The sequence below is a fragment of the Oryza sativa genome, chromosome 1 (assembly GCF_034140825.1).
Source record: "Oryza sativa Japonica Group chromosome 1, ASM3414082v1".
Classification (NCBI taxonomy): Eukaryota; Viridiplantae; Streptophyta; class Magnoliopsida; order Poales; family Poaceae; genus Oryza; species Oryza sativa.
In genome coordinates, this window is record NC_089035.1 from 1,117,270 (window position 1) to 1,144,078 (window position 26,809).

The following is a 26,809-nucleotide window of genomic DNA, read 5'->3' on the forward strand; positions in this document are numbered from 1 at the left end:
TAGCATATTTAAATGAATGATAAGTAGAATTACTTATCCTTGGTCTATGTGCCAAGATGAAATATGACTATCAAAAGTAGATGAAGGGAGTAAAAGAAGAGAGAGAAGAGCAGCGGGCCACAGATCTGTAGTCAGCTATATCATGGACTCCAAAACGTAATGTGTGTATTACAGGTAGGACCATATATTAATAGTATAGTGTCGACGTTTGATGTCGCGATTCCGGTATTTGCACAGTATGGGGATCGTTGGTACTAGGATATACGCGAGACTGAGGTAAAAGAGACGGAGACAGGGATTTTTATACAGGTTCGGGCCCCTGAATTGTCAGGTAATAACCCTACATCCTATTGGGCGAAGCCGGTATTGCTCTTATTCACCATAATCACACCAGTACAATATTTGGGGTAGCCCATCTAACTGCTGTCGATATGACGGTCTGAAGTTCTGACTCGTAGTCAACAACAGGGTAGTTTTCCTTCTCGAATCCGCATCCGGCGAGATCAGAGACAACGCTATGTCTCTCCTGACGGTAGCCATAGGTATCGTAGGGGACTAGCCATGCCTATCTCTGAAGTCGATATCTGGTATCTTGTCTTGGCGTATGTTGGCTTATATGTTGATCTTGCGTCTTGATCTATTGTTCCGTGTCCCCTCTCCTCCTAGGGGGCCTTGTATTTATAACCATAGGTGTCCCCTTGTCTAAGTAGAACTAGGGAAACCAATATGGATACAATCCGAGTAGTCCTTGTCGTTTCCATGTAGAACTCTAGTCATGCTTCCTTATGTGGAACTCCTCCTATATCCGAAAGTTGTTTCCGTATAAGACATGGTATATGGTGGGTCCTGTCGAGATTTAGTCAACTACTATTAGGTATGTGGTATCCACAACCCTGACATATAGTAAGTAACTATTGTATGAATTGACTATTACATTGGCTATAGATGATTTGGAGGTAGTAGTTGACTATACTATTATACTTGCTCTTAGTACGGTCCGACCGAAGGCAATTTGTGACTCATGAGACAACGAACCCAACTGTTTACTTGGTCGAAATAGCTAATAGGCGATCAGTCGCCGCGCGAGGAGAGGGGAGCGCGGGCAGCATGCGGTTTCTTTTTTTGTTTTGTTTTTTTTCGCACGGTTTCCGGGAGGGACGTGGTTTCTTTTTTTTTCTTTTTAGGGCAAGTACTATAAACCCCTACATATTGCCCCTAAATTTGACATATAGGATTAGATGATGAGTTGGAGGAGAGAAGTTAGGAGAGAGAGAATGAACCACCCCATATGCAAGGGGCAACCTCCACACAATCTCCAAGAAAAATATAAGATGATATGAGAGTAAACTAATACTGGGGTTTGTGTACTAGAAGTGACATGTTGTACTTGTTACCACTTAATTAATGAGAAGATGATATGATGTAAATTAGATGTGACACTCACCTCCACTATAAAACTTGCCCTTATGCGTGCGGTTTTCTTTTTTTTTTCTTTTCTTCCTTCAGTATCGTTACTTTTTGTGTGGCGCGCGTTTTTTTTCTGTTTTTTTTCTTTCCGTATCTTTTTCTTGTTTTTTGTTTTTTTAATACATACATATACAAAGTTTGTATACAAATTTTGTGTGTATAAATTTTTATATATAGGCGTACAAATTATATATATACACACACACACACACGTATATAAAGATGGTATATTGTGACGCCCCGATTTTCGTTCGGGATTAAAAATCATTAAATAATGCATTTTCTAAAAATTAAATAAAATTTAAAGCAATTTAATCAAGTGAAATAATGAGAGAATTAAAATTTCCCCATAAAAATCATTGGCTGAGAATATTTTGTAATATTCTTTGTGCCCTAATATATTCTCTGAAATTTCCCGTGAATTTTCGGAGCTCAATAAATAATTTTAATGCCACAAAGTTCATTTAATCAATTAAGTAAAAAGAAAACCAAATAAATCTCTCCATCCTCTCTTTGGGCTCGGCCCAAGCCTCTCCTTCCCCTCCTTCAGACCGCTCCTTCCCCCCCCTTACAGGGGCCGTTGGCCCATTTGCCTCCTCTCCCTTGAAAGTCCACAAAACCCCCCCCAGCTCTTCTCTCTCCGGCCGACATGTGGGACCCGGCCCCACATGTCAGCTCCTTCCCCTTCCTCCAGCTTGGGCCGGCAACTGCCATGGCCGCCCGATACGCCCACGTCGCCGCCCCTCCCGCGCGACCCCCCTCTCCCGCGCATACGTGGGCGCGGTCGCCGCCCTCGTCCTCCCCCTCTTCCCCCACTTCCCCCGAGAAAAACGGCACCGAGCCACCTCCACTCCGCCCCTCGATGCCGCCCCCATGTCGCTGGATGGTTTCCACCTCTCTCGGGCTCGATCCCGCCTCCCCTCCCCTATAAAAACAATCCCCGGCCTCCCCTCATCCGTTTCCCCCATTTTCCCCATGCCGCCGCGCCCTCCCTCGCTCTCCCCGCGCCGAGCCCACGCGCCGCCGCTCTCTGGCGAACTCCAGCCGCGCCGCGCCGCCGCTCCCGTCCACCCCGCACTGCGCCGTCGCCCTCCCCGGCACCGCAGTCGTCGTGCACACCCCGTCCACCGCTCCTCTTCCCCAATCCACCACCGCAACGCCGCTTCCACCTCCACCCCGAGCCACCTTCGCCATTAGCCGCCTCCATCCGCTCCCCGCCGGCGAGCGCCGCCTCGCCCGGCCGTGCTTTTGCCTCCAACGGCTTCGCCACGTCACACCGTACCCCGGCATCCACTCCGTCCTCCCCTTCCACCCCCGCAGCACCATTCCCACCATGCAAGCCGAAACCACCGCCATTCACCGCCTCCAGCCGCCCGCTACTGCAGCCCTATGGGTCGCCGCGCCGTGCCGTTTGTGTCGTCGGCATCGCTGTGCCGAGCTCTACCCCTGCCCCTACTCCATCTCCCCTCTCCGCCTCCGGAACATCGCCGCCTCGCGCACCACTTTTCTCGCGCCGCCGCCATCTCGCCTCCCTCCGTCGGCCGCCTCTCTCCGGCGTCGCCCCGTGGTGAGCACCCCGGTTTCCTCCTCCTCTCCCTCCTAGCGCCGTGCGCTGCCGCTTCCGTGCATGCGTCGCCGCCCCGCGTCGCCGCCGCTCGCCGCTGATGGTCCTCAGGCCGGTGCGTCGCCGCCGCGCCGTGTGCTCGACCGGCCGGCTGCCGCTGCCCTGCTCGCCCGGGCCGATCGGTCCCCTTTGCCGCGCCTCCCTCGCGTGCACCGCCGCTCCCCGCGCCGTCGCCGCCGGTGGTCACATTGCCGCGCGCCATTGCTCGGTCGGGCCGGCCTAAGCCGTGCCCGTGCCCAGCCGCGCCACCCCATGGCCGCCCGATCGGCTTTGGGTCGATCCGGGCCGTCGGTTCCCGTGGACCGACGGTGGACCGCCTCGGTGGTCTCGGTCCACGGTGGACCGGCGCCCTTGTGCCGCTGACCGGTGGGGCCCGCTTGCCGGCGCTGCCCCTCCCCCTTGATGACGTCAGCAACCCCGTTTTCCTTTGGAAAAATAATTAACAATTGCATCATAAATCATATTTAATTCTAGAAATTCATTTAAATGGCTCAAAACTTCTAAAATTCATATCTAATTCATTCGAACTCCGAATGGAGCCATTCAACTTGCAAAATTCATCTAAAATTGAGCTCTACATGTTTGTTTAGTTTTTATGTACTATTTCCTTGGTTTTTATTAGAGTTTTTCCTCGTTTTGCGTGCAAGCGTGTAGTTTCCGCCGTTTCGGAAGATCGCGGTCGTGAGGATAAGAGTTTGGAAGATCAAAGTGAAGAAGCAAGGCAAGTCACACATTCCCCTTGAGCATGTTGATCCCAATTTACTAATGTTTTACCGTTTGCAAATAAATATGCATGTTTTGCTAATTACATGGGATCCGGTTATTACCTATCTGCTCGCTTGTACCATGTTTACTTGATATCTGTCATTTGTCAACCTTGGGCGATAAATCGACTAGCTCATGTTACTTATGTGACCTAGCTAGAACTATATGCTTAGCCATGCTTAATTACCACTAGCTCAGTTGATGGGATAATTGCAGTATTAGACCTTTTTAGTATCTGAATGAGCTGCGTGCTCGAGACATCTGGCCATGCTTCATGGTCGTAATTATCCAACTAAAATGCGACTGAATGGTGGGCTGTGGGTGCATGGTTTTGCTAGTCGCACCCATGGCAATTAAGGACCGGTTCGCGGGAAACCCTGCAAGAATTCCTCGTACTTACCACAAGCCAGCGTGGGCTGTGGGTGCATGGTTTACGCTTTATTTACGTTTGGAACTGTATATTACTTATCGTTTTGTGTATCCTGGCTGGTCCTGGACAGGGATTTAATACACAAAATAGTCTGGAAATTTAGGGCTAAATTTCTGGGCGTGACATATATTTTGTATACATACATATATAAACTTTTATATACGTCGCATACAAACTTTGTATATGACGTATACAAACATTTTATATGTGTATATACATATTAGAAAATATACATATGTATATATATATATACATATAAACTTTATATACATACATATAAACTTTATATATATATATACATCTAGTAGAGGAGAGAGACTATATGGTCAGAAACTGACCGCGCGGCTCGTGGGAAGCGCGACTGATCGCACGTTAGGGGCAGCATGACCGTTTGTTCGTTCCTTCTACGAAATACCTAATACGTGAACGTTCGCGTTAACCCGTACCCGCGAATGGCTCGAACAGGTTGGCATGCGCGGGCGCGCCACACGTGAATGCAGCAGATTTCCTTTTGTACCTAAAACGTGTCACTGGTGGAGAAGTGGATTTTACTCCCGGTTCATAACCCCTATATAGTCCTGGTTTTCCAACCGAGACTACGAATCCGGGACTAAAGATAGCGATCTTTAGTCCCGGGTGAGATAACCGGGAGTAAAAATCGATTTTTAGTCCCGGTTGGTGTTTATCTTTAGTCCCGGTTGAGACAGATCCGGTTGCTTCTTTATTATTTTCTTCTCTTTATTATTTTTAATATATTGATTTCACCCTAACCCTATCCCGTCCCCAAAATCCCAAAACAATCATCCTCAAATTGCCTTCAAATCCACAAATCGATCATCTCAGATGACAGATACATAAATCATAGATACTTCACATATCACATATCTCCCATTATCATTCACAAATCACAGATCGATCAAATCACAGATCGCGCACAAATCACAGACGACACAAATCACAGCCATTCACATCACATTAAAAAGGAAAAAAAGAAAAAAAAATTCCCATGCCGGGCGGCCCGAGGCGCCGCCTGCCGCCGCCGGGGCGGCCTCCGCGCCCCCGCCGCCTGCCGCCACCGGGGGAGGCCCTTCGCGCCTCCGCCGCCTGCCGCCGCGGGTCCTCCGCGCGGGCAGCCGCCGCCTGCCCTCCACGCGGGCAGCCGCTGCCGCCGAGCCGCCGCGCCTCCGCGACCTGGCTTCGCGCCGGGCTCCGCGCCTCCGCGCCGGCCGCCCCCTGCTGTCACCAGGAAGATAGAGGAGAGGGGAAGGGGAGGAGGAGAAGAAATGAGGAGAAGAAGTGGAGGGGAAGAAGCTAAGGATAAGACTGAGGAGGAGGGAGCGACAGATCGACGCGCGAAGAGATTAAAGATCGCGCGGCTTGGGGTAAATTTTAGTCCCGGTTTGTAACATCAACCGGGACTAAAGATCAAAAAGTACCCCTCAGCTTTTAAACCGGGACTAAAGATGATTTTTAGTCCCGGTTTTTATTGGAACCGGGACTATTGTAGAATTTGGCCGACCGATCAAAGATGGTTTCTTCACCAGTTTGTACATATATATATATATGGCCCTCCTTAATCACCGATCTTTTGAGACTAATCACGTATATGACTTTCCTTAATCACCGAATTTTGAGACTAATCACGTTGGTGAATTTTTTTTTATCGTTTGCCGCGCATGCATGCACATGCCCTCGTTTGCTACTTTGTTTTGGCCCAATTGAAGCTTAGTAATTTTTTTTGTTTTTGGAATTTATTTTAATTTTGTTTTAAAATTCATCTATTTATAAAAAGTTTGTATATCAAAAGTTTTTATATATAAAGTTTGTATATCGAAAGTTTATATTAGTAAAGTTTGTATGTATAAAGGTCAAGTTGTATTAAAGTTTGTGAGTAGAGATATTAGTAATTTGAATAGGATTTATTAAAAAGAAAAGTTCAAAAATTTGGGTAAAAAATCTGTTGAGTAGAAGATGTTACTATAAAAATAAAAGATTATGTATGCCTTAGTTACACAATAATTATATGGTAATGCTTTAATTACAAACATCACACTATTTTTTTTAGCAAAATATATGCATACCGTCAACATATGCAAATGATTGTACCTTTAAGTACATGCTAGCTAATTAAAGTGTCGGCCTGTATAGTTGCATGCTACTCCATTTCTTATCCAGTTGCATGTGTGCATGCGATCGATGCGCTTACAAATCATGATGCTAATTAAGAGTGTATAAGGTCATTTCCAACCTATGACACTAGACATAGTTTTCATAAACTTCACATCATCAAGAAACTAGTACTAGTACTAGACACTACTCTTCCAATACAAACACCACTATTCTATACTTAGATTTAATGCTACTTATTTCACATGATGTCTTGAATATTGTGTAAAAACCATGTTCCATGCAGGACATGGTTTTTTTTTCTCATTTATTTATTTGTCACGTTATTTTTCATCCTAGTTGACAGTTTATTTAATGCTATAAACATCATCCTAGTTATTGGGTTAGAAATGGTCTAATCATGAGATGTACGATACTAAACGTCTGTTCGCGTTCCGCGAACGTTCACGTATTAGCCTCACCCGCTGCTCGGGCGGTGCTGCGAGACCGCATCTGTCTCGTGCCAACAGACCGCAAACAGCGTCTCTCTCGTGCCGATGTTGTGGCGTTGCGGGGCCGTAACAACGTCACCCATTTCGCACCACGACACCGCCCATGTCATGACTCCGTCACGCGAGCAGGACGGAGCTAGAACTAGACAGAGAGATGCTGCTAGCTTAATTTATTTTACTTAATATTGAGTTTAAACTGACATAGATACTTATATTTATATTGAGAGGGTGCATATATAGCGAAAATAGATAAGATATAGTTATAATTTTTTTTTCACCGGGTTACTAGGAACCCCCTAATTACTCTACCTCCACCCTGCACGCGAGACCGCACACGAATTCAGCACGTGGTCATTATTTTCACGCAACGGTCGAGCAATATCGTGTCATGCCCTTCCACTCAGCGACGACGGGGTGTTTAGATCCACGGGTGTAAAGTTTTGGCGTGTTACATCGGATATTATATAGGTTATTGTATGTGTTGTTCGGTCACTTAATAAAAAACTAATTACAGAATCTATCAGTAAACTGCAAGACGAATTTATTAAGCCTAATTAATCCTCATTAGTAAATATTTACTGTAGCATCACATTGTCAAATCATGAAACAATTAGGCTTAAAAGATTCGTCTCGCAAATTAGTTACAATCCGTGCAATTAGTTATTTTTTACTCTATATTTAATACTTTATACAGATATTTAAATGTTCGATGTGACAGGGTGGGGTTCTAAAGAGGACAGACGACATGGAAAAAATGCATCCTAGATATTTCTGATAAAAAAATAAATGAACTGTATAGTTTCAAATAGATGCATGCCTCACCCTATCACCAGCGTAGCACGTCCTTGAGGCCGAGTTTGCTTCCAAAATTTTTCTTCAAATTTCCAATTTTTTCATCGTATCGAAATTTTTCTACACACGTGAACTTTCAAATTTTTCGTCACATCGTATTAATTTTAACCAAATTTACAATTTAGCGTTAACTATGCTTTCCTGTTGCACGTAAAAGCAAAAGCAAAAGCAAAACCAAACCACAAGGCATCACAGCACATCACATCAGGAGTAGCCGTGCTAGGAATAGCTACAGCTGCTACTCCACCAGTACATCGATCCCCTCCACCAGTACATCAATCCAGCCTGCGCCCTGCGGCTCTGCGCTGCGAGATGGTGGTTTGGTATGGTGGTGTTACGCGCGCGCCCTTCAAACCCAACCAAAACTCAGCAGCTTTTTTTTCTCTCTTTTTTATTTTGATCTTGAAAACAACAGCAACTAGGTGCTTTCCCCTGTTCGTGCAAGCGAGGTGAAGACGTGAAGTCCATTTTATGTGTATGGCCTGTCCCCTTTCCCATCAAACTTTATTCTGCGTCCTCCATTTGGCGGCCCAACGCGGGAGCAGCTGAAGCCGTCCGATCGAATGGCTGGTCCAGATTAATCCTGACCTAAATAAATACACCTAAAACCTAACCCTAACTTTAGAATTCATTCCCCCCATTGCCCCCGATCTCCCCCAAGCGACGGCGCCCCCTCCCCCCCCCCCCCCAAAGCATAGGGGTGGGCACATTTAGACCGAATTGAAGAACCAAATCGAAAAAACCGAGGCCGAAAAATTTAGTTTCCTGTTCGGTCCCAACCATCGAAAGACTGAATTTATTTCGGTCAATTGGGTTATTGGGCTCGGTTAACCGAATTAACCGAAAATGACCGAAATTTTGGCCCAACAGACGAAGCCCAATAAGCCCAGTAGTTATCTAACCCTAGAAGTGATACCATAGGCGCACAGCAGTCCCAGTCACGCCGCATTCCCCATCCTCTCGGCCTCTGCCTCCACCGCGCGTGTCAGGGTTATGGATACCACATACCTAATAATAGTCGACTAAATCTCGACAGGGCCCACCACATACCATGTCTTATATGGAAACTGACCTCGGATATGGGAGGAGTTCCGGATAAGGATAGACAACCAGAGTTCTACATGGAAACGACGAGGACTACTCGGATTGTATCCATATTGGTTTCCCTAGTTCTATTTGGACAAGGGGACATCTATGGGTATAAATACAAGGCCCCCTAGAAGGAGAGGGGACACAATCAACATACACGGAACAACAGAAGCCACAACATACAAGCCAACATACGCCAAGACAAGACGCCGGATATCAACTTCAGGGATAGGCATGGCTAGTCCCCTACGGTGCCTATAGCTACCGTCAGGAGAGATATAGCGCTGTCTCTGATCTCGCCGGATGCGAATTCAAGGAGGAAGACTACCCTGTTATCGACTACGAGTCAGACCTTCAGACCGCCATGTCGACAAAAGTTAGATAGGCTACCCCAAATATTGTACTAGTGTGATTATGATGAATAAGAGCAACGACCGGCTTCGGCCAACAGGATGTAGGGTTATTACCTGATAATTCAGGGGCCCGAACCTGTATAAAAATCCATGTCTCCGTCTCTTTTATCTTAGTCTCGTGTATATCCTAGTATCAACGATCCACATACTATGCAAATACCGGAATCGTGACATCAAACGTCGACAGCGCGGTCGCGCCGCTGCCATCCACCGCGCCCGGCCTCCACCTCCAACCCTCCACCGCGCCAGAGCCGCCTCCGCCTCTGCCCTCCACCGCGCAAGAGCCGCCTCGCCTCCGTTCTCCACCGCGCCGGAGCCGCCTCCGTCCTCCACCGCGCCGGAGCCACCTCGCCTCCGCCCTCCACCGCACCGGAGCCGCCTCGCCTCCGTTCTCCACCGTGTCGGCATCCATCGCGCCACGGCCGCCGCCTCCGCCTTGGCGACGACGGCTACATCCTAGTTGGCTGTTCATGTACTTATTTACTACTGCTTGATCACAATTTGTGAACCTAGTTGGCTGTTGCTTCTTGCTTGATCACAATCTGTGAACTACTAAACTTATTTACTACTGCTTGTGCTTGATATGTGATGTAATGTTACTCATCAACCCGGAACTTCAGTTCTGAGACCTGTGCTATTTATTCTTGTATATTATCTTGTATTTTTGTGATATATATATGTGAAAAAATGTCTCAAAAGAGGGGAAGTGCTGTCAAAATTTTTCATTTCAAACTTACTACTAAAAATTTCGGTCAGATCGAGACTGAGACCCAAAAGACCGAGACCGAATTTACCGGTCCTGAGTTTTTTTGGATGAAATTCGGCCCTGAGTTTTCGAAGACTGAAATACCCGAAAGACAGAAGACCGAGACCGAATTTTTCGATCTGACCGAACGCCCACCCCTACCCGAGCGGCTGCGGCAGCGCGGAGCAGCGACCGACAAGCGATGCCCCTGATCCTCTCTCTCAAGGCGACGACGGTGGCGGCGTGGAGCAGCGGCCGGCCTCCTCTCCCTCGCCATGGGGCCCCGGGAGAGCTCGACTGTGGCAGCGGCAGCGCCCTTCCCTCAGCTGGATCCAGCGGGAGGGGAGGCGGCGGCGGCGGCCTCCCCTCCACCGGATCCAGCGGGAGGGGAGCCGGCGGCGGCGGTTCGGTGGTGACCTCCCCTTCGGTCTATTTTTTAGATATATTTGTGTGTATATGCTTTCTCCGATTTTATTTGTGTGATTGAATTCCGATTTGGATTTTTTTTTTGGGGGGGGGGGGAGGGGTGATTGAATTCCGAATGGGATTTTAGGGGCGGAGGGAGGGGGGCGACAGACGAAAAATTGGCGTACTGACGAGGTGACGAACGGAAAAATATGGATCTTTTAATTAGTTAAGATATGTAACGAATCATGACTTGGATATGACGTTTGCTTGTATATTACGGAACGGCCTAAAGTCTAGGTTTGATAATGTTGTAAAGTAGATTTAGGAAACCGATACCATATTGGTTAAGGTTTCTATCTTGTAATAATGCCCCACATCCTATATAAGGTGGGCACTGGGCTGGAAGCCTTCTAAGGAATGATTCACAAACAGATCGTCAGATCAATACTACACCCGGCGGATTCGAATCCTCAAACAGGAGTGGGGTATTTTCTCTCATTGAGAGGGCCTGGACCTGTCTAAATCCTTGTCTCTACATCCATCTACTTTTAGGTCTCATGCACTATCCCTTTATATTGTCGAAATTTTGTTTGGACACATATTTTTGCCTCTCTTTTCTTGTTCGATCGCTCACTTCCATTTCGGGGAGCCATTACTGCACGGCCAAACAGTTTCCTTTTCCGTGAAACGAAGCCTCCCGAGGAGATGGATCGATGTCGTTCGCTACTAATCCGAACTATACGCGAATCCCATCACAGATGCCGCATATCCCGTCCAAATTATCTATATGCGGTCCTACTTCATAATCGCATCGCGGTTTTCTTTTTATCATTTGTTATTTTTACCAAAGGACCACAGCAGGGTTTTTATTTTTAAATAATGACCTCAGCAGGGTTTTTTTTTTTGTTGTTTAAGTAAAAACCGCTCCTCTCAGATTTACAAAAAACCAACAAAAGGGACAAAGCTTGACAACTTTCGATCAAAACCGTATAGAAACCAACTAATATAATACCGATCGGCTTCCACAAACAGAGAATCACCAGTTTCACGAAAACCGTTGAATCCTGGACCTCAGTCCGTTTCTTAGTCCACTCCCTCTTCGTCTCATTACTAGGCTGATCCAACAGGGTCGGTGCTGTGGCCGCTACCCCGATTTGGCGCAGCTACCGTCGCCCGTCATGGGTAAGCGTCGTCGAATCGCGCCTCCGTCCACTAGCTCCCCCTATCTGCCTCTAGCCCTCTACCAAGAAACACCATCGTTGTAACCTTCGCCAAGCCACCGTGTGTGCGGGTCATGGGGTGGGTTGGGAGGGAAAGATGGAGAGAGAGAGGAAGAAGTACATAGATTGACATGTGGAACCCACTAGCTATTAGATTGGAGAGGGTAATAAAGAGAATGTTAGAGTGAAAGACAAATTTGACTCTAATATTTTGTAAGCTAGCCAAATAGAGATTTAAAAAGTTAAATTTAGAGAGACCGTTAAAGATGCTATTATACACTCGGGCAACAGCTGCATCATATCATTGCCTTGATCTCCTCTAGGAGGAAACACCACATGGCTTTGTCTGGTGCTCTCTTCACATTAGGCATGACCGAGCTAGCTACACGCAAATACTCCCTTCATTTCATACTTATTATAAGTCGCTTTAATTTTTTACATAATCTTTTAATTGTTTGATCAAACTTAAAAAAAAACTAGCAACATCTAAAATACCAAATTAGTTCTATTAAATTTAACACTGAGTATATATTTTGATAATGGGTTTATTTTATGTTGAAAATGTTATTGTATTATTCAATAAATTTGGTTAAACTTAAAGAAAATCAAAACAATTTGCAATATGAAACGAAGGGGGTAGTATATGCGCATATATCATACATGAACCATATTGACAAGTGAGGATACTCGCAAAAATACAGACATTTATTTTTTAAAGCCCCAGGCTCAGTATGGTTTTTGATGAAATTGATGGACGACGGAATTTCTAGATATAGTAGTCTGTTAGTATTTGTTAATTGTTACTACAAAGATTAGGGTTGAACTCTGTGTGTGTGTGTGTGTTTTGTTTGAAGGAGAGAATTAGGATAGACTAGATCAAATCTACCCGTTGGAGTTGAACTCTAAGGGGGAGAGAGAGAAGCAGCATGAAGAGGGGAGAGGGTAGGGCCGGGTAACACAGTACTATGCATGCAGCTTCTTCTTCCTCCCTCACTTCTTTCTCCACTGCAGTAGTTCTTGGGTTTGTGAGACTCCCACAGAGAGCATGATTCACTCCGGCGGCCGCCGCCGCCGCCACCGCCGCGGCAGCAAAGGGCCGTACGAGCGCGGCGGCGACGGGGAGGTGGACGGAAGCCCACGCGAAGCCAAGGGCTGCATGGACGCAGCGGCGACGGACGCACAGGCAGGCTCCACTTTGGGCAGCGGCTGCTGTGCTGCTATGGCTCACGCATGGATGGAGGAGTTTTCCGGGGACAAGGTAACTCTTCTTGTACACGTCATCCGTGGTGTTTCTTGGTTCTGTCTTGTGTGTCTCCTTAGATCTACTTAGGGCTCCCTCACAAAATAGACCTATTTTCTTTCTTTCTTGTTCAAATATACCTCCTCCCCGCCTGCCTTCGGATGCGACCGAGAATGAAATCTGTTGTTCCCAAGTGTGATGCAAACATGCTGCTGCTAATTTTTTTTAATGCATTGGGTTTTGTCTTATTAACATGATTTTGGGTAAAGATGGTACGGCGCTTCGTCTTACTAAGATCAATCTCATGTTCGTTCTGCTATATGCTATTGTTTATGCTCTTTTGTTGATTCTTTTGTTTGGGTTGTCTTGGTAACGCAGGAGGAGGTGAAAGATGTCTTGCTTGCTCAAGTCTTCGGTAAAAAAAGAACCCTCTAATTTTCAAGTTAGGCGTAAATTTGTCTACTTTTCCAACTCACGGTTTAGTTATAAAGTATGACATAATTTCTTTCTTTTTTGCAGCTAAGCATAAACCCATTGAAAGAGACTGACATGATTTTGCTTGAGAGGGGATTCTGCCACTGTGAGAAGGTTTGAACCACATCTTCTATGATTTAGTTACGGGCATTCTATTTTGTATATGCTCTTTAACTTCTCGAGGTTTTCAAGTATAGCTTCCCATGCTAATTTAATACTTTGTCTCGGGGATGTTTTGTTGGAATCAGACATTATTTCTTATGCCTGCACAATTGATGACTGATGTATCCTGCACACACCTCTTAGTTAAGCAATGTGTATGTACATAATTAACATGTAATGCCGTATCTTCCTCTATTTCAAATTTGTTATAGAGATTTATTTTTTCTCTTTTTAGGGGGAAGAACTACCAAAAAAAAATCAACAGGAACCACCACCGCATCAACTTTTACAGCAGAAGAACCATCAGCAATGTCAGCAACAAGCTGCTCACACTCCAAAGTCGATGGTGCAGAAGCCTGAGGTACGTTGCTACTTTAACACCGTGAAATGGATCGTATCTGGTTTGCGTCCAATCGGGTGTTGCGAGTAGCGACACTTTGAAACGGGACGTGCATCTCTTCTTCTTCTTCTGTAGGCTGTAGCTAGTAACTCGTGATGGCGATCTAATCCTTTCCCCATTTCGTTCGCCCAGCTGTTGCTTCTGGGATCACCATGGCATGTCATGTATGGTGCTGGTTTTCTTCTTTGTTTTAAGGAGAGAATTTGCATAGACTGATCAAGTCTACTGTGAGGGACCCACGTTTCACATTTTTTATAAACTTGATTAAATTTAAAAATGTTTGGCTAAGGAAAAAGTATAAACTACTTATAACATGAAACGGGGAAATATTGTTTATGCTCTTTTGCTGATTTCTTCCTTTTGGTTGTCTTGACTGCAGTGGAACACGCATGAGGAGGTGAAGGAGGTCCATTTGAAACAGAATGTCCCTGAACCATCTTCTTACCTGCATAAGTCCTCGGTAAAAAAGACCCCCTCTAATTCACAAGTCAGCCATAAATTTGTCTACTTTCCTTTAGGTTGTCCTGAATGTAGTAGAACACGCAGGAGGAGGTGAAGGAAGTCCATGTGAAGGAGAATGTCCCTGCACCATCTTCTTACTTGCTCAAGTCCTCGGTAAAAAAAGATCCCACTAATTCTCAAGTCAACCATAAATTTGTCTACTTTTTAGGCCCGGTTTAGTTACAAAGTAGTATGACCTATTTTTTTTATTTCTACATCGAACCATAAGTATCTTGGATTTTCAATTTTTAACCTAGAGAGAAATGTTAAATCTAATCCGAATACATGATTATAATCTGTAAACATCTTAAAGTAATGTGTGCGCCACTTCTTTTAATGCACTGTTGCTCTTCATCTTAAGTAATGTGCACGTACATAATTATCTTCATCTTAAGTAATGTGCACGTACATAATTATCTTGGATTTTCAATTTTTAACCTAAAGGGAAATGTTGAAACTAATTTATGTACATGATAATAATATGTAGACAACTTAGAGTAATGTGTGCGCCACTTTTAATACTGCACATCAACTTACTAACAAGATTTATTCAATCTCGCATTCAAATAAATCTTGCATTCATTGTTTGTTGTGATATGCTGTTATTTATGCTCTTTTGCCGTTATTTCTCTGCAGGGGTTAAAATCATTATTTGTGAAGGCTTCTGGTGTTAGTGTATCCATACAAGTAGATGTATCTAACACAAAAGTTGATTATCTGATCAATTCTGCCTGTGAAAAGTTAGGTGTCAAAGCTCAGGATACCTATGCAGTGTTGTGCGGTAAAGTTTTAGACTATGATAAATCATTGTCGGAGTACCTATTGTATCAAAACTCAACCGTTGAAATCCGCTATCGAGGAAGAGCTGGACAGTGAGTATTATCTATTTAAAATTGTTAATTTTTTTATTTGTACATGTCTATAACATTGTAACATTGTGTTTTGCTGTAGGCTAAATTGGGATCAAAAATTCAATGTTAATGATACAGTTCTGTATTATGATGTTAACTTAGATCCAGCTCTTCAAAATGCTGGAATCCAGGCATTCCAATATGCACGGTTTTTCTCGGATTTTTCCTCATACAATATATTCAGAAGGTGTTGATGCATGTTACTGAACAACATCCGTGCAGGGTGGAGTTATGATGGGGGTTTTAATAGCCAGAACATTATCTTTCATGATGGCGCAGTTAGTATAGAAAATGTCCCTGTAGTGGCATTTGATAAAGATCCATGTGCTCGGGATTATACTAGTCTCTACAATATATTCTCTACAAGGTTTGGACCAGTGTATCCAGTACATTTCGATCATCTCCTTGAATTCCTAAGAACATGTCCTTGTGGGGTGAACTCCAGAAACGATGCAATAGTTGCGTTTGTCACAAATCATCCTAGTATTGAAACATATGTTGATAGGATGAAACAATTGATGATTTTAGACAATGTGGTACATAGACACCCTGCACATCTTCAGGCTAATATAAAAGCTATGGCAGCATATGCTTCACACGCTAGTTTAAGAGCTAGTATGGGACCATATGCATATGCTTGGAAAGGTTCTGCGCAGCTTGTTCCTGAACTCAATAATGTTCTTATCTATCAACCATCCGGGAAACCATTACAATGGAAAAATCCCTTATATACTGATAATGCAAAAGGTTGTCTTCATTTTGCCAATAATTTTTTGAAGCATGCAAGAAACAGGGTTAGTATAATACTTACTCCATTATTTTTTCACTAGTGAAAACATATTTATGTCTAACACTGTTTTTTCACTAAACAGTTCCCAGAAGAACAAATTGAGGCAGCATTTGCTCTACACATGAAAAATTTCCTGCCAAAGATATTACAGGGACTAGCTGAACTTGCTGATCGCACCCCAAACAGACAATACATCAATGACATGTAAGTGGATCTCAAATCTTGACAAAATCTTTCTCAACCTAAAATATTTCTCAATCAAGTTTAAAAGATGAAATGAGATTATTTTTGTAGGCTTTCAAACCCACTGGCGGATATAAGCACGGGAAATTAGATTCGGAGATGCATGTAAGACAAATTGATCAAAAATTGACTTAATATTTTATTCTTCATACTATCATTGCATTCTTATGTTTAGTATGTAGGAAGCAACAATCTGGAGATATTTTAATTGGAAAGCTGTGAAGGAATGTCATTGTATCGGAATGTCATTGTATCTTGCTCAGGCCTCATGGAGGCATGTATCTTCTCTGTTTCTTTGGACCGGTGTTGATTGTGTTGCAGCATGGTGGGATGGCGTCATGCTGGAATGCAAAGATAAACAACCATGTTAGAAGCTATTTAATTTAGCTAGTTATTGTATTGTATGAACATCACTACATTCGCTCTTAATTTAGTAGTACTAGTAACTTGTTGTGCTGAGGAGTACTACTACTACCACTACTACTACATGTGTGTATGCCTGTCTGTTTGGATTGGTTTGGTTTCTGTTTGGATTAGTAGCCGCTTGCTCAGCTCAACCGAACCAGAGATGAGAGGCCCTGCCGGAGCGCGGGCGATCTGCTTGCATGCATCTACGCGTGCAGTACAGCGAAAGTCGGACCGAGAAAACGTACCTCGCGAGTCAGGCCCGCTTCTCGCTGTCGACCACGTCTCTCGACATGGCGCCCGAGTCGTCCTGAGCTCGGCCGGCCATCTGCGGTGACGAAGCCACCAGATCCGGCGCCTCCCGGCCGATTCGTCGCAATCGCCTCCCTCGCTGGATATGCCGGCCGCAAAGCTCGCAGCCGCCGGATGCCCGTCCGCTCCGAGGCCAGCGTCTTCCTCGGCGGCCTCCGTTAGCTCCTCCCGCTCCGAGGCCAGCGTCTTCCTCGGCGGCCTCCGTTAGCTCCTCCTCCTGCTCTTAGCCGGCCGCTACCGGCGACAAACACAAGAAGCTGCTCCCCCTCCATTTTGCCTTTCCTTTTCTTTTTCTTCTATTTTTTTCCATCGGCCTTGCGCTATTTATAGAACGTACTATGACGTCACTGTCAAACGGTGGTGACAACATCATTTTCAATAATATTCTAAAAGAGAACAATGCCACCCTCACTTCTTTCATGGAGTACTACAAAATCATTCCTATGCATATTGTTCATTGTTGTTATATGTATGTACTTTCATCTCAAGTTTATCAGATATCCGGACGGATAAGTTTAGTTTCACGGGTAAATTTTTTTTCCTATCATATCGAACGTTTGAATATAAGTACGAAGTATTAAATATTGAAAAAGAAAACTAATTGCACAGTTTGCATGTAAATTACAAGACGAATCTTTTAAGCCTAATTGCATCATGATTTGACAATGTGGTGCTACAGTAAACATTTGCTAATGACAGATTAATTGGGCTTAATAAATTCGTCTCGCAGTTTACATGTGGATTATGTAATTTGTTTTGTTATTAGTCTATGTTTAATACTTCAAATGTGTCCATATATCCGATGTGACCCGATATTTTTTTTACGGTGGAACCAAACACAGCCTTATTCTAAAAGACCTCACAATTATTTTGGGGACTAACTATCTAACATGTTATAGAAAATCCCCTAAATAGTATAAGTATAGTGTACTCCCTCCGTTCCAAGATATTTGGATAGATGTGGTTGATAATATGAAGCATCACATTCGTCCAAAATCTCTTACTATATTCTAAGACGGATGGAGTATTTACAGTGCAACTAGCATATAATTACAGCTGTAATTAGGATGTAATTATAGTACATCTAGAGTGTATAGGTCACATTTGACTTAAAATCTTGGTGTAGCTTTAGTGGTAGAGATGTGTGCTAGTATGCCACAGTTGGTGGGATCGACTAGTCATCGCGTGTATGATTTTTATTTGTTTTATTATGTATATTACACGAGTCTTTGTGCATATCGGACGGTCAACACTAATCTCAAAGAACATCCAACTGCCAAAATAGTGCAAGACATAGCCATCAATTTTCTATCATTAGACTAGTAGTATGTGTGTAATTCATACTTCACCCTAGCAAAGCATGAATATTTGTGTATTCATGGTTAGCAAGAGTAATTAAACAGCATCCCCATATACTAGCCCACATGCAAGTAACCAAACGCCACCCTGATATATTGTTTAACATCTCCAACCTCACTCAATATCACCCACTGCCCACTGGCCACTATAGCTAGGCTAGTATTTGGTTTGCTTCAATGCTAAATTTTAACATTAGAAAAACCTAGGCAAGTTTTGACGTTGTCAATTTCTTTCACAATTTATATGTGCTGTTGGCATATTTGGTAGCAAATTAAATACTAGTATTAAAGTACCAACGATTTGATAGCGCATATTTTAGCTCCGGAACAAAATGCCTCCCTCAGCTCTTTTTTTTTCTTTTTTTCCTTTGGTATAGATTTGTGCTCCAAGATACCCTAACCCTAGACCAGTCCAAAAATAAATAAATAAAAAGAATGGTGCCCAGAATCTCGGTTCCAGTGACTTCACTTCGAACAACTGTGCAATTAAATATGTTCTCTATTTCTAGCATTAATATAATATATAAGTTTCCCTTTAAAGGCTGTGTGTAGTTCAGCGCAAAGTTTGGATTTTGGTTAAAATTGGAGATGATGTGACTAAAAAGTTGTGTGTGTATGACATATTAATGTGATGGAAAAGGACTGAAATTTGGATCCAAACTTTGGATCTAAACACAGCCTTAATAAAAATCATCTGCTAGGTTTCGTCCTTTAAATTTATTTAAATTTCACTCATTTTGAGTATGAGATTCTAATAATTGGCTGTAACTTTTTGAGCAAAAGTCGGAATGCTCTGTTCCATTATCTAAAAAAAAATGTGTATTAAAGCGACTGCAATAGAATGATATAAATGGATTATACGAGTTGTCACATTGTACCTGTGCTTATGTAGTGGGAAGAATGAGAGGAGAGAAGAAAAAAAGGGGTTATTACATATTTATAGCCAGTTATAGCACTGGAATGGACTCCGATAAATAAATTATGTTAGAGGGACAAGTTAGTTAAATATTAAATTGTGTAATGGTATATATCTACAACTAATTTTAATTTTTGAAGCTAATGCTTAACTTGTACTATAAGCTTTGCTGTCCGATCCGGGGGTTAGACTCGTGTCAATCTGCCGCCTCAGGCCACCCTGCACGCAAATCTCGTTCGTCCACCCCTGTGGGTTCGTCACAGTCTGGAGCAACGCGCGGCTGCATGCCAAAGGGCAAAGGCGCCAGCTCGTCAACCCAACCCTATCGACACCCGGTGACCGGTGTTGGTGGAGCCCATGACCATGGGGGAGGTGGAGCTATGCTTTGACGCGTCGTGTCGTGCGGGTAGATAGATGCCACGCGGCGATAGATGGCGCATGATGATCACTAGTGGAGTAGTCATGGATGCGGCTGTGTCGTGCGGTGCGGGTGGGCCACGCGGCGATGGCACATGAGCAGGAAGCGGTTGAGAGTTGAGACAAATAATGTCATGGAGGCGTGCGGCTGTGTACTGTACCTCCGCGCGCTTGACCGACGATGTCAGTGACTGACGCGGAAGAATTAATCCAAGGGCAAAGTATATACTCCATGGAGTTGAAGGAGCAAATGAGCGTGGAATATGATTTGTTCTTAAGCTTGGATTAACGAGCATCGTATTTACGCGGCTCATATACTCCCTCCGTTTTTTACTTTGACTTTTTTTCTATAGTAAATTCCTTTTATGTTTGATCAAATTTGTAATAGTAAAATATAATAACATTTTCAACATAAAAAATATATTATATTTAATCAAATTAATTTAATATTTTAGATATTCATAATAAAAAATTGACTAGGAAAAAAGTCAAAGCGACTATAGTTGAAACGGAGAAAATATTTATCTTTAATATGGTCAAATATACTATAATAGATCTCTTCACCCGGTAGTCAATAAAATAATTAACTATTTAAAAAAATGGGATTAACAAAGTCTTGAATAAATGTGATTTAGAAATTATGTTTTTTACAAACATATTCTGCATCTTAAAAAGTTTCCAAATATGTCGTGTTCAAAAGACACAACTTTATTAAGGCTGTATCCTTCCCCAGTTTTCTCAACTCACATCTCTCATTTTCCACACGCACGCTTTTTAAACTGATAAATGTTGCGAAAGTTATTTTAAAAAATCATACTAATCATTTTTTAATAAAAATAGTTAATACTTAATTAATCATGTAATAATAAATAATTAATCATGTAATAATAAATGCTTCGTTTGGCAGCCTGAAAGTGAATTCATGGTGTGTTCGACAAGAGAGTAAAGCAGTGGTGGATTGAGAATATATGCAAAAGCCATTGGTACATAATTAATTGTATTAATTATTTTAAACTTGAAAATATATTTGTATGATTTTAAAAGTAATTTTTCTATCTATATATTTTTTTGGGATAATAACTAGTTTAGTCCCTAAAGTTTCTCTATAGGATCAGTTTAGTCCCTAACATTTTAAATGGTCCAAAGAAATACTTAAACTTTGTCATAAGGTGTAGAATAGTTCTTGGGTCCACTAAAATCATTATATGGATATGCCATGTCATCATTCATGCAAAATCTATGATGAATTGTCCAATATACCCTTACGTATATCATAGAAAAATAAATATAAGGGTGAATTGGACATAACCATAGGAAAAAAATACTTATCCTTTTTTTCACCCTTTTGAGGTATATTTTTGCTCTTACATTTTACCTTTTGTTTTTTATTTTCCTATGATATATGTAAGGTTAAATTGGACAAATCATAGATTTTGCATAGGAATGTAACATGGCATATCCATGTGGCGATTTTGGTGGGACCAAGGACTATATCAACCCACATGACAAAATTAAAGGACTTGTTTGGACAATATGAAAAATTAAGGACTAAAATGAGCCATGAGCGAAACTTTAGGAATCATATTAGCTATTCTCCCTATTTTTTTAAAGAAAACCGTTTATCAGTTTAAAAACATGCAAGCGAAAAATTAAGAAATTTTTCTTTGCCATGCCGCTTGTCTAAACACAGCCTTTCGTATACAGCATATAGATAACCCACACAGCACATCGTCCATTGAGCTATTTCAAACAGATTAATCCAATTAGCGATTTTGTTCTATAGGTGCTATTAAATTGTCTATTTGATCATCTTTTTTAATTAACAGTTAGTAATTTAATATTCCTATTCTCTATTTCTTTCATTCTATACAATAGTGATATTCTTACGATGACTCAGCACTCTAAAATGACACTCATGATTAATTAACAATGAAGCATGTGAAATGAACCAAATTACTACTACTACGGATAGTATAACTTGTTGTTAGTAGTACGTGGATGAAACATGAGCCACGGGTTTTTTTTAAGAACTCATGAGCGAGCTGTTGTTTTTGCCTATTGTACATCACTACATTGGTCTTGTTTGTAATATTGCTATTTAGGAGTATTAAACGTATATTATTAACAAAATCTATTTTATAACCTCTAGGCTATTTTACGAGACAAATCTAATGTTGTATATTAATCCATGATTAACAGATGATTATTGTAGCATCACTGTAACAAATCATGGATTAATATACCTCGTTAGATTCGTCTTATAAAATAAATTAGGGGTTATAAAATCTATGGCTGTGTTTAGATCCAAAGTTTGGATCCAAACTTCAGTCATTTTCCATCACATCAACCTGTCATATACACATAACTTTTCAGTCACATCATCTCTAATTTTAACCAAAATTTAAACTTTGCGCTGGACTAAATACAACCTATGTTTAATATTTTTAATTAGTACTAAGGGCAGTTTTGAATTGCTACCAAAATTTGCCATACCAATATTTTGGTAGCATAAATAGTATCCACCATTTGTTTGGATTGGTGCCAACATTTTAGTAATGCCCATCTCAAATTTGGTAGCAATCTAGAACTTTCTTCACTATGATATCACAATTTGGCTAGATTTTGGTAGCAAACCAAATAAGATGAATACAAATTTATTCTACCAAATAATTGGTAGTGCCAAAACTTGCCTATGTTTTGGCACTACCAAAAAATTGGTAGGGCACCTATCCAAACAAGCCCTAAGATTTCGAAGGGCTATAATAACATGAGGATCCAAACAGGGCCATTGATTTGGCTCTCCTACCGCCTCGGGATGATTTTGTTTGGCAGGGTCCGAGTGGACGTGTCGTAATTCGTACTACTACGATCGTAGCCTCTCCATCTCCAGTGTCCAGTCCCATCCCATTTCCAGTCCAAGCCGCTTCCACCGACTCCAGTAATAATAATACTACTCGTACTAGCTCTAAATAAAGATGTCAGAATTGGGCATCGTCTTGGAATCGTCTTGGAATTTGGAAGATGTGGTGGATGTCACAATGAATAAGCGAGGTCCGGCGACACGCAACCACCCTTGGGGATTTAAGGCGATAGCCAGTAGGCCACCATAGAGTAGAGGCGGTGCATATCACGGGAGTTGAGGAGTGTGTCCGAGTAGTACTACACAAGGAGATGGTAAGGCCTCGTTGACAAAAACTTTTAGGTGTGTTTAGTTAGGGCTTTGCAAAAGTAGATAGAAAGGTGGACCTATGCAAGATGGTAATAGTAGATTGAAGATGCACCACAATGTATATATGTGTAGAGTGGGTAATAAGGTGGGACCCATCTGAAAAAAACCCTAAACATGAGCCATGCCACAATTAAAAAATAGGTAGGATCCACCACAAAGTGCTATAACCTGGTAGTAAGCTTATGACTTGGCAGTAGCTATTTACTACTTTCACAATGTATCTTACCTAGTAGTAACAATATTTTAATCCCTAATACCCACTTCTCCACTACATTGTGGATGCCCTTACACGTTAAAATTAGAAGTTTGAAGAAATTAAAATGATGTGATAAAAAAGTTAAAAGTTAATGTGTGGCCTGGTTTAGTTCCTAACTTTTTCTTTAAACTTTCAACTTTTCTATCACATCAAAACTTTCCTACACAGGTCTGCTTTAGTTTCCAACTTTTTCTTCAAACTTTCAACTTTTCCATCACATAACTTTTCTACACATACAAACTTCCTATGTGTTATCACATCAAAATTGAAAGTTTGGTTAAAATTAGAATGATGTGATGGAAAAGTTGGAAATTTGTGTGTAGGAAAGTTTTGATGTGATGGAAAAGTTGGAAGTTTGAAGAAAAAGTTTAGAACTAAACTCGGCCTTCCAACTTTTCTGTCAGATCGTTCTAATTTTACTCAAACTTTCAACTTTGGCATGAACTAAACACACCCACACACAAACTTCCAACTTTTCTGTCACATCGTTCCAATTTCAATCAAACTTTCAATTTTAGCGTGAACTAAACACACCATGTATAGAAAAGTTCGATGTGACGAAAAAGTTGGAAGTTTGAAGAAAAAAGTTGAAATCTAAACATGGCATTTGTTCTGCGTGTCACATCGAATATACGGATATATATTTGAAGTATTAAACATAGTCTAATAATAAAACAAATTACAGATTCCATCGTAAAACCACGAGACGAATTTATTAAACCTAATTAATCCGTCATTAGCAAATATTTACTGTAGCACCATATTATCAAATCATGGTGTAATTAGGGTTAAAATATTCGTCTCGCAATTTATGTAATTAATTTTTTTTCTACATTTAATACTCATACATGTGTTATTTCGGGAACTAAACAGGTACTAACTCCTGCATCGTCTTGCATATCTAAACTATAGATTCAACCACAATACTACTCGTACTCCTTTAATGTCAAAATCATAAATCTTCCTATTTCCCTCCGATTCTATAATAATTATTGACGTTTTGACAAGGTTGTAATTAAACTTTTATAACTTTAACCGTCAATACTAATTTTAAAAATATTTAGTTTAAAGAAATTAGAACAATGTATACAGAGGCTGTATTCGGAACACAGGGTTCCAACCCAATCTGTCCGCACGGAAAACGGAGCGGTCCATTAGCGTATTATTAATTAAGTATTTGCTATTTTTTCAAAAATAGATCAATATGATTTTTTAAAGCAACTTTCATATAGAAACTTTTTGAAAAAAAAACACACCGTTTAGCAGCTTGAAAAGCGTACGTGCAAAAAAGAGAGAAAAACGTGCGCGCGGAAAAGAGAGATGTAAGTTGGGAAAGTGGAGGAATGAACTCAGCTAGATTTGTCTTTCAAAACACTATAATAACAATAAACATATATTTATTTATTGTATTATACTAAAAAATAAGGTCAAACATATATTTGTTCAAAACGTCAATAAAAATGAAACCGGAGGAGGGAGTACCTTATATTTTCATCCCGAAATCACAAGACATTTAATTCACACTAAGGCCCGGTTTAGTTCCCTAAATTTTTTTCCCAAAAACATCACATCGAATCTTTAGACACATGTATGGAGCATTAAATATAGATAAAAATAAAAAATAATTGCACAGTTAAGGGAAAATTGCGAGATGAATCTTTTGAGTCTAATTAGTCCATGATTAGCCATAAGTACTATAGTAACCCACATGTGCTAATGACGGATTAATTAGGCTCAAAATGTTCGTCTCGCGGTTTATAGGCGAGTTATGAAATTAGTTTTTCTTTTTCATTGGTTTCCAAAAACCCCTTTCGACATCCGGTCAAACATCCGATATGACCCCAAAAATTTTCTTTTCACGAACTAAACAAGGCCTAAGCTGAGTTTTGCGTGCACGCTTTTAAACTAATAAACAATATATTTTTTAAAAAAATTCTATACAAAAGTTGCTTAAATATCATATTTAATTCATTTTTAAATTATTTTTAGGTAATTCTTAATTAATTATGCATTAATAAACTACCAGGTTTCCCATGCGGGGAGGCAGAGTTCCAAACTCCAGCTCCCAACTCCCTCTTTTTTTCATGGGATAAGTCCATTTGACACCCTTAAACTCTTCGTTTGGTTTAAAACGCACCCTCAAACTTTGAAACCGGATATGTAACACCGTCTAACTTTCAATACCGTTTAGGCCCCGTTTGACACACCTCTAGCTCCCAACTCCAACTTACCTGGAGCCGGAACTGGGCCAAACGTTCCAGATCCTCCATTTTTTAGAGTGGAGTTAACAGAGCTACTCCTAAAAAATGAACTAGGGGGTGGAGCAATGCTGCTCCAGAACTCCACTCTATCCCAAAAGACCCACTACCATTTAACTTTTTAGACTATATACACAAAAATACCACTCAACTACCCCTCCACACCTCCTCTCCTCCCGTTCTCTCTCCTCCTCCCATCTTCCTCTCGATCTACGGGCAGCGGTGGCAGACAACGGCAGAAGTGTCTACAGCGGTAGGCAGCGTCGGCGGGAAGCAGCGGGCAACAGCAGTGGCGGCGGCAGCAGGCGGGACAACGACGGGCGGCACATGTGGAGACGACGCGCGACCGGCGGCATGCCTGGGGATGGCGAATGGCCGGTGACTGGGTTTCTTTTTTTTCAGATCTAGAGCTGAAAACTAGGCAAACATTTTCAACAAGTCTCCAACTCCAACAGGAGCTAGCTCTTACTGGCGCTAGCGATGACCTTGAGCTTCCTCTCCCACATCACACCCCTGAGCACCGACGAGGTTGATCTTTCTCTCCCTCATGCCTCCCTGTTGATGAAAAATTTGCGCTCGGTCGATGGTGCCGGATTTGTGTTGGCACGAACTAAGTCGACGAACAGAACGTCCAGGGAGATCTGCTTAGCTCCAGTGTAGGTCCAAAATATTGATGAGATACGGACATGCTAGTCAGTTTGTCTTGCAATTTACAAGATATATAAATTGAAGATCAAAGAAAAAAAAATCCAGCCTCGCAAAAAAAAATTGAAGATCAAAGAGCCGATCGGCTGACAAGTCGATGGGGGGTAATTCCAACCGATGCTGATATTAGCCGATGTCGATAGGGTTTTGAGCAATCGGCTATATGTCCAATGTAGATAATGATATAAATACAATCGGTTGGTGATAATGTAATAAGAGTAGAAACCAATCGACTAATAATGATATGATAGAATAAACACTAATCCGATGGTTAAAACATACATCGGCTGGAGGTTTATTGTCATAAAATCCAAATGATTAGATAATCAGTGAAACCTTTGTTGCAATCGGCTAAATCCAACTTAATTGTAATCCTTATAAGCCGATGCAACGTTCAGATAATTCATTGGCTGAATGTAACAGCCCTAAAATTTGACAACTTTTTAAAACCGATTTAGTTTGCTTTGATTCTCTAAAAATATAACCGTCGAATTAGACATTTATTTAAAATATTATTTTCCATACTTATTTTTGATGTTTCTTTTCTCGTTTAATTTTGTCGCAAAGTGCATATCATCCTTCAAATAATTCCTTTGAATCC

At 41.8% G+C, this 26,809-nt stretch overlaps 2 protein-coding genes and 1 long non-coding RNA gene across 6 annotated transcripts; 2 read left to right on the top strand and 1 right to left on the bottom strand.

The window, feature by feature from the left end:
- Positions 1-2,135: 2,135 nt before the first annotated feature.
- Positions 2,136-5,543, top strand: LOC136354791 (vegetative cell wall protein gp1-like). The gene is made up of 2 exons (XM_066306506.1): positions 2,136-3,034; positions 3,746-5,543. The coding sequence occupies exons 1-2, from the start codon at positions 2,136-2,138 to the stop codon at positions 3,774-3,776; spliced, it is 930 nt and encodes a 309-aa protein (XP_066162603.1). The 3' UTR covers positions 3,777-5,543.
- Positions 5,544-12,549: 7,006 nt separating this feature from the next.
- Positions 12,550-16,811, top strand: LOC107276570 (uncharacterized). Of its 4 annotated transcripts, none has more exons than XR_003240258.2 (11): positions 12,550-12,889; positions 13,250-13,286; positions 13,391-13,459; positions 13,743-13,868; positions 14,287-14,367; positions 14,454-14,522; positions 15,045-15,280; positions 15,360-16,113; positions 16,192-16,313; positions 16,404-16,457; positions 16,528-16,811. XR_003240258.2 is itself a non-coding variant. In XM_026022416.2 (8 exons), exons 2-8 carry the CDS (start codon positions 13,263-13,265, stop codon positions 15,511-15,513), a joined length of 759 nt encoding a protein of 252 aa, XP_025878201.1. In that variant the 5' UTR covers positions 12,550-12,889; positions 13,250-13,262; the 3' UTR covers positions 15,514-16,811. The 4 variants fall into 4 exon arrangements, 1 of the variants encoding a protein (XP_025878201.1); XR_003240259.2 differs by having other exon boundaries at positions 16,535-16,811; XR_003240256.2 differs by having other exon boundaries at positions 16,404-16,811.
- LOC4326032 (uncharacterized) lies at positions 16,468-17,367 on the bottom strand. Its single transcript, XR_001547406.2, has 2 exons — positions 17,006-17,367; positions 16,468-16,693 (listed from the first exon to the last, which is right to left on the bottom strand). It is a non-coding gene; the product is annotated as an uncharacterized lncRNA (long non-coding RNA).
- Between the last annotated feature and the right edge of the window lie 9,442 nt (positions 17,368-26,809).

Coding starts and splice junctions, on each gene's coding strand:
- LOC136354791 (XM_066306506.1), top strand. CDS start 2,136: ATGTCAGCTCCTTCCCCTTCCTCCAGCTTGGGCCGGCAACTGCCATGG. Junction 3,035..3,745: donor CTCTCCGGCGTCGCCCCGTG/GTGAGCACCCCG, acceptor GCAAGCGTGTAG/TTTCCGCCGTTTCGGAAGAT.
- LOC107276570 (XM_026022416.2), top strand. CDS start 13,263: ATGTCTTGCTTGCTCAAGTCTTCG. Junction 13,869..14,286: donor CGATGGTGCAGAAGCCTGAG/GTACGTTGCTAC, acceptor TCTTGACTGCAG/TGGAACACGCATGAGGAGGT. Junction 15,281..15,359: donor TATCGAGGAAGAGCTGGACA/GTGAGTATTATC, acceptor GTTTTGCTGTAG/GCTAAATTGGGATCAAAAAT.